At 47.7% G+C, this 18,453-nt stretch overlaps 2 protein-coding genes and 1 long non-coding RNA gene across 4 annotated transcripts in view; 2 read left to right on the forward strand and 1 right to left on the reverse strand.

Moving 5' to 3' along the window:
* Positions 1-13,371, forward strand: part of LOC131591975 (transitional endoplasmic reticulum ATPase) — a 71,681-nt gene extending 58,310 nt beyond the window's left edge. For both annotated transcript variants that reach the window (XM_058863142.1, XM_058863143.1), the window contains 5 exons: positions 2,366-2,578; positions 9,045-9,353; positions 10,884-11,039; positions 11,385-11,539; positions 12,927-13,371. In XM_058863142.1, the coding sequence (XP_058719125.1) occupies positions 2,366-2,578; positions 9,045-9,353; positions 10,884-11,039; positions 11,385-11,539; positions 12,927-13,032 (939 nt within the window). In that variant the 3' untranslated portion in view covers positions 13,033-13,371. The remainder of the gene's footprint in view (positions 1-2,365; positions 2,579-9,044; positions 9,354-10,883; positions 11,040-11,384; positions 11,540-12,926) is intronic.
* LOC131591983 (uncharacterized) lies at positions 2,586-9,038 on the reverse strand. The gene is made up of 3 exons (XR_009280498.1): positions 4,985-9,038; positions 4,039-4,209; positions 2,586-3,879 (listed from the first exon to the last, which is right to left on the reverse strand). It is a non-coding gene; the product is annotated as an uncharacterized LOC131591983 (long non-coding RNA).
* A 3,216-nt stretch (positions 13,372-16,587) lies between the features above and the next one.
* The window catches only part of LOC131591977 (tyrosine-protein kinase STYK1-like), a 133,674-nt gene continuing 131,808 nt past the window's right edge, over positions 16,588-18,453 (forward strand). Inside the window, exon 1 of the mRNA XM_058863158.1 lies at positions 16,588-16,610. The gene's annotated coding sequence lies outside the window, so the exon portion shown is untranslated. The remainder of the gene's footprint in view (positions 16,611-18,453) is intronic.

Raw genomic sequence — 18,453 nt, forward strand, 5'->3', positions numbered from 1 at the left:
AGATCCAGTCTGACAGAACACACTTATCCAATGGTTACCAGGCAGTCATGGTACAAAGGTCTCTGGGCTTCTTCTGAAGCCTGGAGAAACATGACTGGGTTTAAAGTAATCATTACCTTAAGCAGCTCAACATTGTCCTGCTCCAATAGGGCAAGCTGATATTTCAGCATCCTGCTGGTGAAAACAAATGTCTTCTTTTTTGTTCCAGCTATTACCATGTTGGGCATATATCAGCTTTTGTGTTTCTCTGCAGCTACCACTGCTCTCAGGTATCTGGGTCATCCTTTACTCACATTGTCCAATTGTTTGGACAGGCTTGCTTCTATGACCCCAAATGCTGCACCAGTACCCCTAGTGCCAGGTGCATCCTTTCATGCCCAAATAACTCAAATGGTTTGGTTCAAATGTGAGAGTCACAATGCAGGGGTTGTCATTAAGGTTCTTTTAGGGCTTCAAAGGCCCTCTGACTCTTGGGAGTTCATACTAAGTATTTTTAAGTGGGGGACTGTACAAGGGTTTTGCCAGTACTCTGTAATTGTCAATCCATAACTGATACCATCTGGCCATACCCTAAGAAAGTTTGTAGTCCTTTGCTCTGGAGTCTGACAAATGGCTTATTTTCAGCTGCTTCCCAAGCTTCTTTTTTCCTGCAAGATCTCAGAACTAAGATATTACTGCTTTGCTTGAAGCCTTACCCAGCTCCTCCTTGGTTTGGAGAGCACTAAACCTGTTTATTAATAGCAAGTCTTCAGGAGGAACAAGAGCATTCCTCCTTGTACAGAGTGGTTAGTTCCCAGCCTTCTTTTGACTTTGGATTTCTTGAGACATGGTGCAGAGCCTGCATGTATCTCCAATGTATAGGGGGGCTGAAACTCTGGAGTCTGTAGGGTCTCTGAGACTATCCTATCTTTTTCTCATTTTCATGAATGCTGTGCAGTCTGCTTGCTTCCTCACATAACTCCTTGACCTGGTGACATAGCTCCTTGACAGGGACACACCTGCAGAGGAGATGACAACCCCAGCTTCCCAGACAGGCATCAGGCACTCCTTACAATGAGGCCTGCAGAGCTGCATCTATTGTCAGGTCTGTCACCAGTGCAGCAATTCCAACAGCCACTGGGGAATGAGCTCTACAGTGTCATCACCATATCATTGGGAGCTCACACTAGTAAGACTGGGAAAGAAGGGGCTTCCTTTGCCCCTTGGCGTTAACTGCTGCTCCTATTTGCTGCTCTCTGGTACTGCTACTGTGTTGGTCCTCCTATGGAGAGGAGCCCTTCCTTGTCAACTGCCATGCAAACTGCTGCGTCCCACCTTGGCTGATATGCCATGTCCTGTTTGCCCCCTCTGTTTGCTGTGCTCCTGGTCTCTCGTGCTCCCTGAGGGCTTCTGCACCTGAGCTGTTCACCTCTGTGAGTGACAGTTAGACTGAGCTTAAATCAGCTGCTGTCACTCCTGGCCCTGCCCATGCTGAGTCAGCTGCTCTTGTTCAAGTTTCACATGGGTCTTGATGCTTTCCTGGGGTTACCCTGCCTTTAGAAACTCACTGTTTGCTGCAATCTCCTGCTCTGCTGCAGGATGTGCCTGCACAAGAGCTGTTTGCTCCCTCAATGTGCTAGCCATGCTTTGATGCAGCCCAAGACACTGTTGGTTTCTAGGCTGCGAGTGCAGATTGCCGGCTTGTGTTGAGCTTCTCATCAACCACCACCCCCAAGTCCTTCTTGGCAGAGCTGCTCTCAATGCACTTTCTGTCTAGCCTGTACTTGTGCTGGGGATTGCCTTGACCCAGGTGCAGGACCTTGCACTTGGCCTTGTTGAACTTCATGAGGTTTGCACAGACCTACCTCTCAAGCCTGTCCAGGTCCCTCTGGATGTCATTCCTTCCCTCCAGCGTGTTGACTGCACCACACAGCTCAGTGTCGTTGGCAAACTTGCTGAGGGTGCACTCAATCCCACTGTCCATGTCACTGACAAAGATGGTAAATAGTGCTAGTCCCAACACTCACCCCTGAGGACACCACTTTTCACTGGTCTTCACTTGGAACTGTTGACTGCAACTCTTTGAGAGTGACCATCCAGCCAATTCCTTATCCACTGAGTGGTCCACCCATCAAATCTCAATCTTTCTAGTTATTAGAGCCCAGGATGTCATGTGGGACACTGTCAAATGCTTTGCACAAGTCATCTCAGGTAGTGCTTCTGGTAGGAGCAGAAACAAAACTAGTCTAGTGGAAGGTGTCCCTGCCTGTGGACTAGATGATTTTTGAAGGTCCCTTCCAACCCAAACAATTATGTGATTCTAAGATATAGTCCTGTTCTGGCTTATATTAAGAGGTTTTTATTTGTTTGTTTTGTTCTCTTTCAGTATCCTGTGGAACACCCAGACAAATTCCTCAAATTTGGCATGACCCCATCAAAAGGGGTTCTGTTCTATGGGCCACCTGGTTGTGGTAAGACACTCCTGGCCAAAGCCATTGCTAATGAATGCCAGGCAAACTTCATTTCCATCAAGGGGCCGGAATTACTCACCATGTGGTTTGGTGAGTCTGAAGCCAATGTGCGTGAGATCTTTGACAAAGTAAGTGTTTCTTCTACTCCTTATGTTATGTTTGTGCTGAGGTACTCCCAAACTGCACTGCACCTGTCTTACTGGCCTGGTTCTTGTTTGTGTGTTTTGTTTTCCCTGCTTGCAATAAGAGCAGAGGCTGCTTTTCTGATGTTAGTGTATGAATTCTCTTTGGCAATACAGCTATTTAGATGGTTTTCTCCTACTGGAACTTGTATCTGTTATTACAGGATTATAAATGTCCCAGTGTCTTAGCAGTGAGGCTAGCATTAGGATGGTATAGATATTCTCTGCATCCCTGAGAATTTATTTCAACACCTCATTAGCCATCACCTTCTACAAATTTTTAAAGCATGTTATGGGTTCTTTTTCTGCAGTTGTACTAAATGATCATTGTAGGTCACTTCAAACTGAAATTATTCTATTCTGTTCTGGTCCTGCAATATATATGGCTTGTAAAGAAGCTCACATCCACTGCCCAGTTTCCCTGTAGATAGTGTGACCTCCTATCCCAGGAGGTTATCTGCATGGATTATCTTGGGAATCCTCACTCCTGTGGTCAGGGAAGGTGCTGAAAGAGCAAAGTTGGGAAGAGAGTGAGAGAGAAAAATTTAGGTTGAGAGGGAACCTCAGAGGCTATCTGGTCCAGCTGTTTGTCCAGAGCAGGGAGGTAGCTTGGAAATTCAATCAGATTGCTCAGGGCTGTCTTGGTTTGAAAGACAGGTGTCTGCCAAGGAAGGTGGGAACCTCCCCTGGAATGGAAAATATGACCTCCTTCCCTCTGAATTATTATAACTTTGAAATTAAGGGGCTCTCAGGCAAAGATATGGGAAAAAGAATAACAGTTCTTTACTAGTATGTATATGTATAGCAAGGCAAACAAACAACAACAATGGCAGCAACAACAAACAAAACCAGAAACCCAGTAACAGCCTTCTCTCAGCTGTCAGGCACTTTCCCCTTTTGGTGTAGTTATGGTTACAGCCGGCAGGGGCACTGTTGGCTCCTGGCAGGGCAGGTGCAATGATTCAGTCGTGGCTGCAGGCACAGAAGTAATTCTTGTGCTGTAGCACGAGCTCAGCTGTCTCTCTCACGTGGGTAATGGCGGGCACAGCCGGCGGAAGAGATGGAAAAGGGGCTTCCTTTACAAACTTATGCAAGGGCAGTTGGTCCTGGTGTCCCTCCAGATAGCAAAATGAGCTGTAGCAGGAACCTTGGAAGCAGCAAGCTGGAACGGCAGAAGCGAGCAGACCCAGGGTAGCAAACGAAATGCATCACAAACTCTGCAGCTGTAGCAGGAGCTGTGGGGTGTCCTGGTAGGCACAGTGCTGGGTTACAGTGTAGCAAAAACCCCAGAGCAGTGACAGAAAAACAGTGGAGCTGGGCAGCAGCAGCCCAGCTCCCAAATGCATCTGGGAGAGGCTCCCTTGGAGGGTGAGGGGCTTGGGGTCCCGGGTTTTCCCCTGAGGTACCTGAGTATATAGACAGCGAGGGTCCTTTCCAGCGAGGTAGGGTGTTAATAAGGTCTCAGTGCAACAGTCGCTCTTTCAACAAGCAAAAGCCTCACTTATGGTAGGAGAGAACAGTAACAGGCTGGACTCTGCAGTGGCAGTGATAACAGCAGCTCGACTGTTCCCACTGATCTGGAGAGAGAGGGAGAGGAGCTGAGCCCAGCCCCTCACCCCCAGGCCAAAATCTCGGGGTATCTTTGCCCTTCCAAAGAGAAAACCCCTCAGGTAAGAGTAGCCAGCTGCACCCTTCCCCCTCCTCCCAGCCACATATTTTGTCTCTCTTAAGTATTGGTAGTTATAGTCTCTTGGCAACAAATGGGACAAAATTCCATAAGAGAAACAAAAAAAAAAAAAAAAAAGGAAAAATCCTAACCTCCAACAAGGACCTTGTGTTCTGAACATGTGCTAAGGATGGAGAATCCCTGACCTCTCTGAGCCCTGTGCTAGTGTTTGAGCTCTCACATTGTGAAGATTTTTTTTTTCCCCCTTATTTCTAACTGGAATTTTCTTTGCAGTCATTTGTATCTCTGGTCTTTCATCCTTTTGCTGTGCATTTTGAAGAAGGATATAGCTCCCTTTTCCCTATAACTCTACATATTAGGTAGCTGAAGACAGATTGGATTTCCCCCTTCCATTTGATATTTCTTATCTGTGAGAAAAACCCCACTCTCAAAATTTTTAAAAGTTTAATAAGGGATAATAAAGGACAAATCAATAAAGCAAAAGTAACAGCACTGGGAGCTTGCCAACGGCTGGAGGCACACTGGCTAACCATAGCAACTCTTACATACTTTTTCCATTGCATTGGTCAAATACATATTCATAAAGATTATACATATTCAGACATTTGTTTGAACTCGTTTACCTGTTCTGGGAATTCTTTAGCTTGGTTCAACCCCTGACCCACCTTTTTAGAGTATGTGCAGTAATCGTGGATGTGGTTTTGAGGGTCGTGTGTCACTTCCTCACAACGGCCCCCTGTTCTGTGGTTTCAGCAGGTGACAGTTATGGATAGTTGAAGGGTCAGTAGCAGGGATCCTCATTACATTTGTTCCTTAAATGTTATCTGATCATGCTGATGGTTTTAGCTATTTCCGTTATTGTAAGTTAACCACAAGTACTTTAAATGAACATCAGCTATTTCACAAATATATCTGAGTTATTTTCATTATTGTCAGTTAGTTACAAAAATAAAAACATTAGTTATTTCACAACTACAGCTACTTCTGCAAAAGTTAACATTATAATGTATAACACATAGCATCCACTTTAATATTTGTGAAAGCCAAAACTATAACATGTGTTTATCACACTGTCCACAAACTAAAATATCATCCATAAATGATGTTCTGAGGATACGAGCTACACAGGGGCCAGGGCATTGGCCATAAAAAGCTGACAAATTATACTATATCAAAATCAGTTAAAGTGATTACAAACTGTACTATATCAAAATTGTTTTGATTAATAATAATTTGTAAAAGCCAATACATAATAGCAAAAGCCAACAACTACATAGTTATAAATGACATTACCTACTGATACTCAAGTGCCTAAATGTCTTGGTTTGAGACAAGTTTAGGAGGAAACGTCACGAAAGGAACATCTCCTCTGAAGAAGGCAGGTTTTGGCAGTCCCTCCCTGTAGTGGGTTGACCACTGGCCAGACACCAGTGCATTCCCAAAAATCATCTACTCATCTTCCTCTGCTATAATTGGAACAGAGGAGGGGAAAAAAACAACCAGTTAAGCTAAAGCTCATGGGGTTGAGATAAGGATTAGGAGAAAATGCTTTAGGGGCAAAACAGGCTCAAAATTTTAAAGGCTATAAAGAAAACTTTATTAACAGAACTAAAAGAAGAATTATAAGAACTAAATAAACCTTTAGAACATTTATCTCCCCCCAGCCCCTCTTTCCTTCTCACTGCCAACATAAAGAGACAAAACCTGTGTTTATCAGTCAGTTTACCACTTCTAAAAAAGAATCTTTCTTCAGTTCATTTAAGGATAGGAGTCTCTTTTGTCATGCCACAAGAAAAATTCCTCGTGGTTTTAAGTGCACGGTTAAACAGTCCGCCCGGTAAAAACTTGTTGGCTTCATGAAAATCCTTCCCATTGACTTACAGTTTTTCGCACAACTGCTGTCGAGGGTCATTTTGGCTACTGGGGTATAATTTTAAGGATGACCCGTTCTACTATAGAAGCAGAAGTTCTATCTCTGAAAATAAAAGTTCTCTTCTGTTTGTGAAAGCAAAGGTTCTCTCTCTCTGTTCAAGTGAGATCACAGCTTCTTTCAACATCTATATTTTCTAGTTCTCTTCTGAGCTGCGGATGAACGCTGCATCCCCCCCTGTGCTTTATGAATTACAGGGAAATAATCTGGTCTATTATATTCTCACCTCGGCTTGCAAAAGGTTTTCAGCTCCGAAACCGAAGCATCTCCTCTCCTTTCTTCTGGGCTTCAGCCCCTCCTTCTTCACTGACCTTGGTGTCGCCCTGTTGTTTTCTTCACGTGCCTTCACATTTCCTTTTCTCTGACTCGGGAGAAGATTGGCGTCTGTAGGTTTTATCTGTTCTCAAGTGGAATTTTACAGCACTGATGGGGTTAATCTCGTTCGGGCCCTGCATCGGGGAATTGCGTGTTCTGCCTCTTGCTGCTGGTCATGTGATCTTCCCCGGCACCGCACAAGCCGTGCCGGCCACTGTTTTCTGTCCTTTTGTCTGCAGTGCGGCAGATTAGAAGCAGACAGGCACGCAAAGTCTCTCGCTGGCTTGGCTAGGATGGTGGCAGCCGCTCCGGCCGCATGACTGTTTTCTGGCCTCGGCCGCTCTTAGTTCCAGCCGCGGGGCCACTTCCTGCGCAGACTGCAGAGCTGCTCACTGGTCTCAGCCGCACAGTGCCCCGTGGCGCCGGGACAGCCCCCGGCAGGATGGCTCGGCAGCTTGCGGCTGGAACGGGGCCCGGCCCGACCCGGAGCCCAGCGGAGCCAGCCCTGCCCGACGACTGTGGGCGGAGCTCAGAAGAGGCAGGATTTCAGCAGCCGCCGCGGCCTGGGCTTCCCCTCCTCCCGCTGGCAGCCGGGCCACATGGGCTCGGCCCGGCCTTACCGGGAAGGGGGGGGGGGGGGAGAAAGGGCCTCCACTCTTTTGCAAAAAGCAGGAAATAAGAGAGACCTTTTCGTGGTTTCTCCTTTCTTAAATATAGTATTCATAGAGACAGTTCTAGCTTCTCTAATTGGCTAATTGGTGTATCAGTTCTAAAAGCCAGCCAGCAATTGGTTTTGCCAGGCACAGAGGAAGTTGTAATGTTCTTTACAGAGAGAATTACTTCCGTTCCTGATGTTTTTTTCTCTTAACTAAAACCAAGCTATTTCAAACCACCACTCTCCCCCACCACTGATACAAAAGGAATTTCTTGGATGAAAATGAAAAAAGCTGTTTATTTAACACACACAGAGTGCACGCAGACACAGGAAAAAATGTTAAATATTAAAACCTTCTCACTGTGGAGAAAGCTGGTGGATTCAGAGTCCTTTCTGTAGGTGTGGCTCGGCTCCTCCCGAGGTCTGGAGCTGGAATGTGACATCCCAGAGCCTCCTTGCTGGCTCCCGGTGTTGGTCTGTTCTCGGACCAGAGCAAAGCTGAACAGTTCCAGAAGAAGCCACAGAAGTCAATGGAGAAGCTGTATGCAATCCCGGGAAAGCTTCTTACCTCAGATAACAAAAAAGAAGCTAGCTAAAAGCAAAGATATACTCCCTCTTTGTGCTGCACAGCACACCTGAGAGAATACAGCAAAGGATGTGTGTTTGAATACAGACCGCTGATTTACCAAAATATCAATATTGGTCTAGTATCAATATCAATCTGTTGATGGACAAAAAGACCCTCTAACAGTTTAAAGTTAGAGAATGTATGTTTATTCAGCATCAGGCTAGTGCGGGGGTAGCCCCCGTAATATGCACTGCAAGTTGACAAAAGATTCCAGTGTCTATTTATTTACAAAAGTCTTGAATATCCAAAATACTAATACATATTCATAATGCTAACCCCTCATGTTCCCCGCTTTGTATTAAAATAGGTGGTAATGAGTTTAAAAAGTCATTACGCCTGCGTGGTTGATTCCCTAAATTAAGGAGGTGGTCGTTTTGATGAGTGGTCATCAAAAGATGAAGGAAAACCACTCTTCCTCACTCTGACCTTTCTACCTTTACAATGGTTGACATTACAAATGACATTTGGAAGAACTCAAATTTCCTCCTTTCGTGACTTTTAAATGGGTTTCCAGATGTAAGGTCTGTGTTCTTCCTAAGTCTATTTATCAGTTTCTCTTTTTCTCATTTTAAGCACAACTAAACAAACATACAATGGCAAGTAATTTGTTACCTAAATTGGGATTCATTATCTCAAATCCTGCTTCTAACCTAATCATTAACTAATTTCAGCAAAGTCTATCTCTAGCTAAGATTTTTAACTTTTCTAAAATTCCTAATTCTTTTAAAATTTGTGATTCACTGCCAAAAAAATTCCCCCAGATTCCCTCCTTCTCTCAGACCCAGCTGAAAGTTACAGGACCCATTTCTGGGCATAAAGCAGATAATAGGAGATACAGTATCATAAAGTCACCCCAAGACACTAAATAACCAATTGATGTCCCCAGAACCTGGAGAGAGATCTGGTCCAGGCAAATTGGCTCCAGCTTTTTGTCTAGTCATTGGAGTTACCACCCTTCTGCCTTGTTCACAGTGCTCTTAGCTTTGGGGAAATGCAGCTTGTTGTTCAGGAGAATTTGAGTGTTTGTGTGGCAGGAGACTGTTCCATAGCAACTCCTCCAAGCTGTCCTTGTGGCAGCAGAGCTCTGGTGTACTCCTCTAAGCTGCTTTAAATGTAGGGTAGGCTTAGTGCAAAGTCAGCGTGCTCCTTGCCTAGTGGTATTAACATGGAGTAATTGTTCTCATTTGCTTCTTGCAGGCTCGCCAAGCAGCCCCATGTGTGCTCTTCTTTGATGAGCTGGACTCCATCGCCAAGGCCCGAGGTGGGAATATCGGTGATGGCGGTGGTGCTGCAGATCGTGTCATCAACCAGATTTTGACCGAGATGGATGGCATGTCCACCAAGAAAAATGTCTTCATCATTGGTGCCACCAACAGGCCAGACATCATTGACCCAGCCATCCTGCGCCCCGGCCGCCTGGATCAGCTCATCTACATCCCCCTGCCTGACGAGAAGTCCCGGGTTGCAATTCTTAAGGCAAATCTGAGGAAATCACCAGTTGCCAAGGTAGGATCTCTGCTTTGACTTTGTCTGGCTTTGGTTTGCTGCAAGCTGCACATGTTCCTCACAAGCTGGGGATAGAGCAGAGGGCTGGTGACTGCTCCATGCAATCCAGAACTGGGATACCTTCAGTCCCCTAAGGATGGAAGTGAAGAAGTAGGGGGAAGCTTGAGCTCTGAGAGTAGATATAAATGAAGGTAGGTGTTGGTGTGTAAGCACAGCAGGTCTTTGTCACACGGTGGAGTTCTGCCCATGGTGCGGGAACAGGAAAGCCTGTTATGGCAAGATAGAAAAGATTCTTGTACTCTGAAAGAAAAGTAAATGTAGAAAACAGGTGGGAAATGGAAACTGAAGAGGAACTACTGAAGGTAATTGTTGCTGAACTGAATTGTTGCAAGAGTTCCTTGCATAGGGAGCAGGCGATAATGCTGATAGTTAATCAGAGAAAAGCAGATGTCAAGTGAGAGCTCAAGCTATTTTATGCCAAGCTTACCTTTTAAGGTGCTGTTGGGAAGGAAAGCTTCAGAGGAGGTTGCAGTACTACTCCCTCAGTTGAAGGGAAGAAGCAGGTTGGTTGTCTTGGTCTGCCTGTGTCATTCCTATTTCTAGTCTGACGGTGTTTCATTAGACTCCTAATGCTGAGACCAGAGTAAATCATATCCTAAATCCACAAGACAACCTGCCTCTTCTTGAGGGTAAACAATGCAGAGTCATTTTTCCCCTTTACTCCACTCTCATGATACCCCCCCACCTGGAGTACTGTGTCTAGCTCTGGGGCCCCCAGCATAGGAAGGACATGGACCTGTTGGAGCAAGTCCAGAGGAGGCCATGAAAATAATCAGGGGACTGGAGTTCCTCTGCTATGAAGACAGACTGAGAGACCCAAGGCTGTTCAGCCTGGAGAAGAGAAGGATCTGGAGTGACTTCATTGCAGCCTTCCAATACCTAAAGGGGGCTTACAGGAAAGATGGGGAGGGATTCTTTGTCAGGGTGTGTATTGATGGGACAAGGGTGAATGGCTTCAAACTGAAAGAGGGCAGGGTTAGATGGGATACTAGGAAGAAATTTTTTATTGTGAGGGTGGTGAGGCCCTGGCACAGGTTGCCCAGATAAGTTGTGGATGCCCCATCCCTGGAAGTGTTCAAGGCCAGACTGGATAGGGCTCTGAGCAGCCTAGTCTAGTGGAAGGTGTCCCCGCCCATGGCAGGATGGTTGGAACTAGATGATCTTTGAGGTCCCTTCCAACCCAAACCATTCTGTGATTCTATGAGCTGCTTCCCAGGGTCTTGCTGGGTGTGTGGGGAGTATGGCCTGCCTTTATGTGTGGTTAACTTTTACCAAAACCAAGAACCTTAACAGTTCATCTTTTCAAAATTGCCCAAAGTTGAGGCAGCACCTTTATACCATGAGATCTAAAGACACTTGTTTGTCACCTGAGGCTGTAAGGTATAAAGGACAGGTCTCTCTTGGGGGATGTTTTTTGTTTGTTTTGCTGTTATTGTTTTTGTTGTTTTGTTTGGGGTTTTTTTCCACTAGGACGTTGACCTGGATTTCCTAGCTAAGATGACCAATGGCTTTTCGGGGGCTGACCTGACAGAAATTTGCCAGCGTGCCTGCAAACTGGCCATCCGTGAATCCATTGAGAGTGAGATCAGGCGAGAACGTGAGAGGCAGACCAACCCTTCTGCCATGGTGAGTGGGATACTCCGAGCTTTCCCCACTTATGACACAGGCAGCCCATCTCTGCCTGTGGGTGAGGCAGGATTCATTCCTCTTCATAATCATTGGTTGGTGATGAGTGGGGTCTCAGCAGAGAGCATGGAATGGGAGCATGAAGCCCTCCTGAGGTACCTCACTGTCAGCATTGCTCAGGCAGCCAGCCCCTGCTTCAGTCCTGACTTAGTCTGCCACAGTGTCTCTCTCCAGCTCCAGCTTTGGTGGGTGTTGGAGCCTCCTGATCTAGTGGGAGGTTGTGGGTGGATGTTGGGACACAGAGCTTGGGCATGCAGCTCACCTGGTCTTTGTGTCCTGCTGCAGGAGGTGGAGGAGGACGACCCGGTTCCTGAGATACGCAGGGATCACTTTGAGGAGGCCATGCGCTTTGCTCGCCGCTCTGTCAGTGACAACGACATCAGGAAATACGAGATGTTTGCACAGACCCTACAGCAGAGCCGTGGCTTTGGCAGCTTCAGGTAAACATAAGAAGGGAAGTGTGGCTCAGCCCCAGAACAGAACATTGAGGCAGCTTTCTGCTGGATTCTGAGTAACAAATTTCCTCTTCCACTACATTTTCCCATTTTCCCCAGCATGTACAGCAGCAAGCTGAGTGTGTGGCAGGTATAGGCTGTTCTGCAGGTTGGTTGTAGCTGCTTTGTTAGTACTCCTGAAGTCCAATAACCCTTTTTCCTTTAACACAAGTGTCTTGGTTTAAGACAATTTAAGGGGGACACTCTAAAATGAGTTACGTCCCCTTATAGCTCTAAATAATCCCTTTCTACCAATAAGAAGAGACAAACACAAGTATATATAAGTGAAAAAATAAAAGTTTACTAAAAAACTAAAACAGCAACAGGCAAAAAATAACAGTGATAATCACTAGTTACAAAGTTGCTAAATCTCAGAGTCCTCAGGAAGAAACTCAAAATGGCAGAGTAAACCCCCTGAAGATGGCGCCCTCCGCAGACAACCACGTGTGGGGAAACAAAGACAAAATGGTTTAATCTCCACCCATAAATGCAGACGAGGTTCCCCTAATTGTCTCATGGAACAATGACAAAATGGCAGTCCTCTTTCTGGACCATGCATTTGAGAGAGAGAACAAAAGAATCAACGTGGCAAACAAGCCTCCACAGTTCCAAAGCTCTCTCTGCCCTCCTCCCCCCCCTTCCCCTCCCCAAATGAACAACCAGAGCAGGGGAAAACAAAATCTGGGAAAGCTATTTCTGTCCAAAAAGAGTTGATGCTGCTGGGGAGCTAACATAGGCTCTCATGGTGGCTCAGCAGGCTTCCTCTCTCTCTGCCTCTTCCTCAGCTGGCTGGATCCAGCCAGTGTTGGCATTGCAGCCTCCAAACCACTGGTGTTGGTGCTGCTGTCTCAGGTTCCTGTTGTGATTGATGGGGGAGAAAAAAATCTGACTTCTGAGCACCAAAGAACGGTGCCCCAACCCAGACTGGCAAAATTCACTCTGAAACAGTTTTTTATTGCAAAATGCAGCTTCTTGTGTTGCTACTGTTGCTAGTAGAAGCAAGAGAGAGCTCTGCCTTCATGCCTTGACCTCAAAAAGCCCAGGCATCCCCCAGCCCCACAGTTCCATTTCTGGCCACAGCATCTTAAAGAGACAGTAACAATCTTTGGGCATAGATAGATATGGAATACAATAACATTTTGGGTTAGCCAGGACAAGTGATAGCCAGAAATCGTATAAGCCTTTTGCATGATCTGCTGTAAGGTTTCATCCCATTCCTCCTGCCTGTCCTACTTGTCACTGGGGTTTGGCATGGAGGGAGGGGATGGTGCTGAGCTGCAAGGAGGCTTTTGAACAGCTTCTCTTCTCTCCTGTCCTGCGCTGCTGCATGCAGATTCCCATCAGGCAACCAGGGTGGTGCCGGTCCAAGCCAAGGCACAGGAGGTGGCAGCGGGGGCAACGTGTACAGCGAAGACAATGACGACGATCTCTACGGTTAACTCTCAGCTTGGTGGACCAGCTCCACATCAGGCCACATTGTACAGCAAAAAAAATCCAATGTTCAGTGGACTCTTAGCTTCTTCATTCTTCAGTCAGAACAGTGTAGCTGCACACCACATTTTGTACAGGGAATATTTTCTGCAAACACAAATCCAGAGTGGTGTTCAGTTGGGAGGCAGACAGGGAACTAACAAGGAGGGGAACTGACTTAATTTATGAGAAATTTCTGTTCTAGTTTATGTGGCAGAATCAGCAGCTTTAGTAAAGAATACAATGCTAGCCTGTATAAAAAAAATCACACAAAAATGATAAAAAATAATAAAAATCCCACAACACTCCTTTGTGTGTGCCTGGTACAGTGTAGTTTGTGCTGTCCCTGTAAACTCCATGTCTCATGTGCTATCTGAGCACTCCTCAGTCTGGTGGAGCCTATCTGTATGCATGCTTCCCTGGTGTGTTTGAGGTTTTCATTTTTATTGCTTAGCCCAAGTTAACAAAAGAAATTGGTTTGGCAGTCTGTCTTTTCCCTGCTTCAATTTGGCAGGAAGCACCAACTAAGAGAGCCTGGTAGCAGGTATCTCTTGCTTCACTGATGCTGGCCCTAAACTGTCCGGTCTCCTGCTGCTTTGGCTCCTCTGCAGCTTAAGATTTCAGTAATCCTGGTTCTATCTAACCTGTCTGGAGGTTGGTACAAGGGGGCTCTTGAGCTGTCTCTGAAGTTTGTGGTGCAGCATGATCCTACTATTAGAAAAGGGGATGCTGCAGCACTGTTCATCAGGCTTTGTGGAGAGATTTTTCCCTTTCCCCTGCAATATTTCATGCATACTTTTGGGGTTCTAATGACAGGCATGGCTCTCTGCTGCCAGCCTGCCCCTTTTTTTGCCTCATACTCTGTAGTTTGGTTCTGATCATAGTTCTTATCCTTTCTTTCTGGTTACAGGTTGCTGCCTTGCTCCTTGGTTTATTTTCCCTTCTCTGAACTGTACTGCTGTACTTCAGTGTTTAATATGAGAGGAGCCCTGGGTCTGGTCTCATGCACACAGGAGCAGTGTGGCATGCTGGATATGACCCAGCTGTGAACTGAAGGGGAGAGCTTGTTTGAGACAATGGCCATAAGATACACAGAACGGTCATGTGCTATTGACTTGGAGAGGGTGCAGGAACTGAGGGTTTCTGCAAAGTTTAAATGTTGATTGTGTGGCAAAAGGGTGCCCTAGGCTTTTGAGGCTGAGCCACACTGAAGAGGGCAACCTCCCCTGTGGTAGGAGTTACGTGGGGCCTGAGCAATGTGAGTTTCAGCCCCAAAGCTTGGCAGACCTAGGAGGACTTCATCAACCTGGCTAGATTTAAGGGGAGAGGGGAGACATGCAAGAGTCTTGTCTCAAAATGGTAGAAGGATGGGACTATCCATGAGAGGGGGACTAGTGCATAGCAATGGGGAAAAACACAACCTGCTGTGGTAGAACATGTAAGCTCCTGGGAAGTGGGGGTAGCCCCTTCTCAGGTCCTCTGTCCTGCTTAAGAACTATCTGCCTTGCCAGCACTACTGTCCTGTCCTTATGCCACCACTGTTCTGCTTTGCAGAGAAAATGCTGGCCATCATCTATGGCAGCAGGGTTAAGGATGGCCTGTCCCTCTCAGGCTGGCACTTCCCTTTCTGGGGATAACTGGCACCTGAAAACCTTTACTCCAGGGCTGCTTCCCTGCCTTTACTTTTCTCTGCTACTCTGTGTTCCTCCAAGCAGGGTGGATGCAGGTACTGGCTTTGCTTTCATTGTGTCCTACCTGTTCATCAGTGCAATCCCAAGAGAGGCAGCTCCAGCCAGGGAAGGAACCAGCCACCTGGGAAGGTTCTCCATCCCTCCTGGGAGCTCTTTAGGTTTCATCCAAAAGCCTTTCTCAGCTCTGGTATTGGGTGAATTTCTTCCTGCTAGTTTGGGGATGTGACCATTTAGCAAGCCCCCAGCAAATCTACCCTGGCATCTCTGCTATGGAGGCTGGAACAAGCAGTGTATAGGAGAGTACAGTGTATATGTCCCAGCTCCCCAAAGCCTTTCCTGCTACCTCTCATAATTGCAAATACTAATTAAATCCATCACAAAGGCTGGAAATCCTCATCTTTTTTTCCCTGCCACCTCTGGGACATGGTTCCATGGTTCCTTGTGGTGACAGCACTCACAGTGGCACTGAGAGCATCTGCCCTGCACTGGATCTGTGCAAAACTGCTTGGGGGCTGAGGGTGTCCCCCAAATCAACAACTGCATCTATCAGGGAGCTTGGCTAGGGTCTCCCTCACCCCCATGCATCTCTACCACCAGCAGCCCCAAGGACTGTATTTGGCCCCAATCTGTGCTCTTTTCCTGGGGCCACCCCTGCAGCAGAGACCCCTGGGAGCTGCATGGGCAAGAGCCTTCCCACAGCATACTCTTTCCCTGCCCAGGATCTTGCTGGGGAGACTGGGCAGCCCCAAAGGTGCTGGCAGCTGGAGCTTGTCCTGAATGGAGCAAGATTAGTGAGGTGAGCAGTTGAGGGAGGCCCTTTCTTCACTGCAGTGGTCAGCATCTTCTTGTGCCCCCTGGGGTTCCCCATGTGACCCCAGAGATACATCCATCCCCATGTCCTTGTGTGTCCCATCTCCATCCCCTGCCCCCAGCCTTACAGCCAGGCTCCATAGAGGGCCATGTGTAGCCCAGCCATGGTGTATACAGAATGGAGGATTGTATCTCCCTGCCCCAGCCAAGGCATTGACATTAGAGGTTGGTCCCTGACCCAAGAGATTGGGGCCCTGCAGCACCCCAAGTCTCCAGGCTTAGCAGAGCGCTCCTGCCAGCAGAGGGCAATGAGCCATGTCCCCCATTTGGGGTTTGGCAACCTCTACCCAGGCCCCGCCCAAGCACAATGCCCATGGGATTTTGTTCAAACCATCTGCCCTTATGGTTGCTCTTGCTTGGTGTCTTATGAGCATACATTTTTCCTGGTATCAGTGGGGAATGTCCCTGGATACATGTGCTGCTGCCTCTTACCCAGGCCCAGGACCACCTTTTCTTTTTCAAGAGGTGAGAACCAGCATCTCTCCAGCCCCCTCAGGCAGTCTCTGCCAGCAAAGAGCCCCCTTCACTGTCCCAGATCCACCACGCCACCATTCATAGATTCTCCTCAGCTGGCCCCCACTCCTGCTGCCTGTGTCAGTATGATGGTTTGGCATTTAAGAAAAAAAGTAAAAAAACACGGAAGTGAAGGCTTTGAGAGAGAGGCTGATGGGAATTTTTTCTCTGCTTGAGACCTGGCCAATAACTGGCCATTTCTGAGAATTGACAGTGTTGTTCACCATAGAGAAGTGAGATCAACCCTGTGAATACCACCTTTTAAACCTAAGCCTGGGAGTTTCTGTCCCTCTTGGTTTCCGACTTTGAAAAGTAACAGAACTCCAGCTAGCTCCTGTCGTCCTAATTAGGAATGGCAGAAAGAACGACACGGACTCTCAAGGGAGTCAGAGCAGGAGAGAATCCCTAGTTTATTGCTACAGCTATGTTATATAGACTAGTTCGTGGAAAGTACAGAAAGGAAACTCTTATTGGTTAGTAAAGTGCTACATTACCATCATTGGTCAGTGGGGTTCACCACCCCCCTGACCCTCTCCTGCAAGGAAAACACGGGAACAGACAAACAGCACCTGCAGGCTGTTTTCTGTCTTTGAGGATTGTTTGGAATCCTCCCATGAATTTCCCAGGCTAGCTTCTCAGGCAGGCCTGGCAGGCCATGGGGCCTGCAGCTTGCTCCAAAGCTAGCCTCCATAATTCACCCTTTCGGTTTAGAAAAAAAAATATAAAAAATGTACAGTGTTTGTAACATCCTGCTGGGCCCTGCAGGAGGGAGAACAAACACGGCACAAGTGGTTTCTTTTACTAGATATTGGAATGGATACTAATTTGGAATTTTGGTTCATGATTTTGATGTTTAAAGATTGTTTTCCTTGCAAGGATTTGACGGTTGAGTCAAATATCCTTAACTCAGTGAACTAATACAAAACATTGTTAGTCTGCTCAAACTGACAGCCTAACATGTCGATAGAAAAGCTTAAAAGAACACTAAAGTGATAAAATTCACATTAAGTACACTTAGATTTATACTCAGTGAAACTCTACTCAATTTTACTATACTATGCAAAATCTATAAACTTTTCACAAATCAATTAACAATGCACAATGTAATTTATGATGCCCTGATCCCCCCTTCTTATCCCCTTTTTTTTTTTTTTTTTTTTTGATTTTCCCCTCAAATATAATTGAGGGGTTTTTGAGGGATTTATAAAGTTTACATGGTTGTGACAGTATTTCAGTAGGGTTGGATAGGATGTAGATTCGTTTAGGATGATTTCTGGTTAGAACAGTAGTTTATGAATTCAGGGAGGTTCAGGGAACTCGGAGTTACCATTTTCTCACAGCTGGTTTGTCAGCTCCTGTGAACACAAGGTTCAAAAGGTATAAGGTGAGCAAATTTGGGTCTCGCAGGGATTGCAAGACGTTGGTGCGGCTCATCACCTGCAAGGAGGGGGGGAACGCGTGCTGGCCGGGGCACTGCTCGAGCCCCGGCACCGTCTCGCGGGGCGGCTCGGGTTCGCAGGAGAAGAACCTGGCAGCATAAGGCTGGCAGAACCCGGCCCGGCGCCCGTAGCACGGTCCGCGCGCGCGCGGGCTGCGCTGACGGGCGCGGGGGGGAGCGAACTTCGCTCCCCGTCCTCCCCGCCGCTTCCCCGCTGGAGCGCGGGGCAGCGGGGGTGTTGTGTGGGCCCCGCGGCTCCGCGCCGCCCCTCGCGGCTCGCTCCGCGCGGGGCGCACACGCGCGGGGAAGCGGCGGGCGTCCGCGCGAGTTCCGCGGTTTCGCGCCGCTTCCCGCGGCACAGAAGAAAGGAGCTCATAGAGCGCGCGAGCGAAGGGAGGCCTGGGCTCCCCCCCCCTCCCCCGCCGCTTCTTGGCCGGCACTTTGGATGAGTGCGGGGGGGAGCGATGCTCGCTATGGGTCCAGCCCCGGCTCCAGATCTGGGCTTGGGCTCGGCTTTTACAGGGCTTCCGCGGCCGGTTGGCGGCCGCGACCCGACTGGTTGCTCGGGCTCTCTTGCGGTGGCGGCGGCGGCGGGCAGGGGCGCCCCGGACAAGCTCCCGTCTCTCCCCCGCTACCCCCAGGCCATGCGTCCCGATGGGGGCTGGGTTCGGACTGCCACGGCTCACGGGCGGGGGATGGAGCCGGTGGGAATTTCCTCCCTCCCAGTCTGGGGCCGGGCTCTGCTGCGGCCCTCCCAGGAAGCCTCCAAGTCCTGTTCCAGCAGGGTGGTTGAAGCTTTTCCCAGGGGGGCCTCGGCCCTAGACACTGCTGAGCTGAAATCCGACACCATGAGTACCTAGCCACAGTTTGAGCCAGAT

This window comes from Poecile atricapillus, chromosome W, assembly GCF_030490865.1.
Source record: "Poecile atricapillus isolate bPoeAtr1 chromosome W, bPoeAtr1.hap1, whole genome shotgun sequence".
NCBI classification, from domain to species: Eukaryota; Metazoa; Chordata; class Aves; order Passeriformes; family Paridae; genus Poecile; species Poecile atricapillus.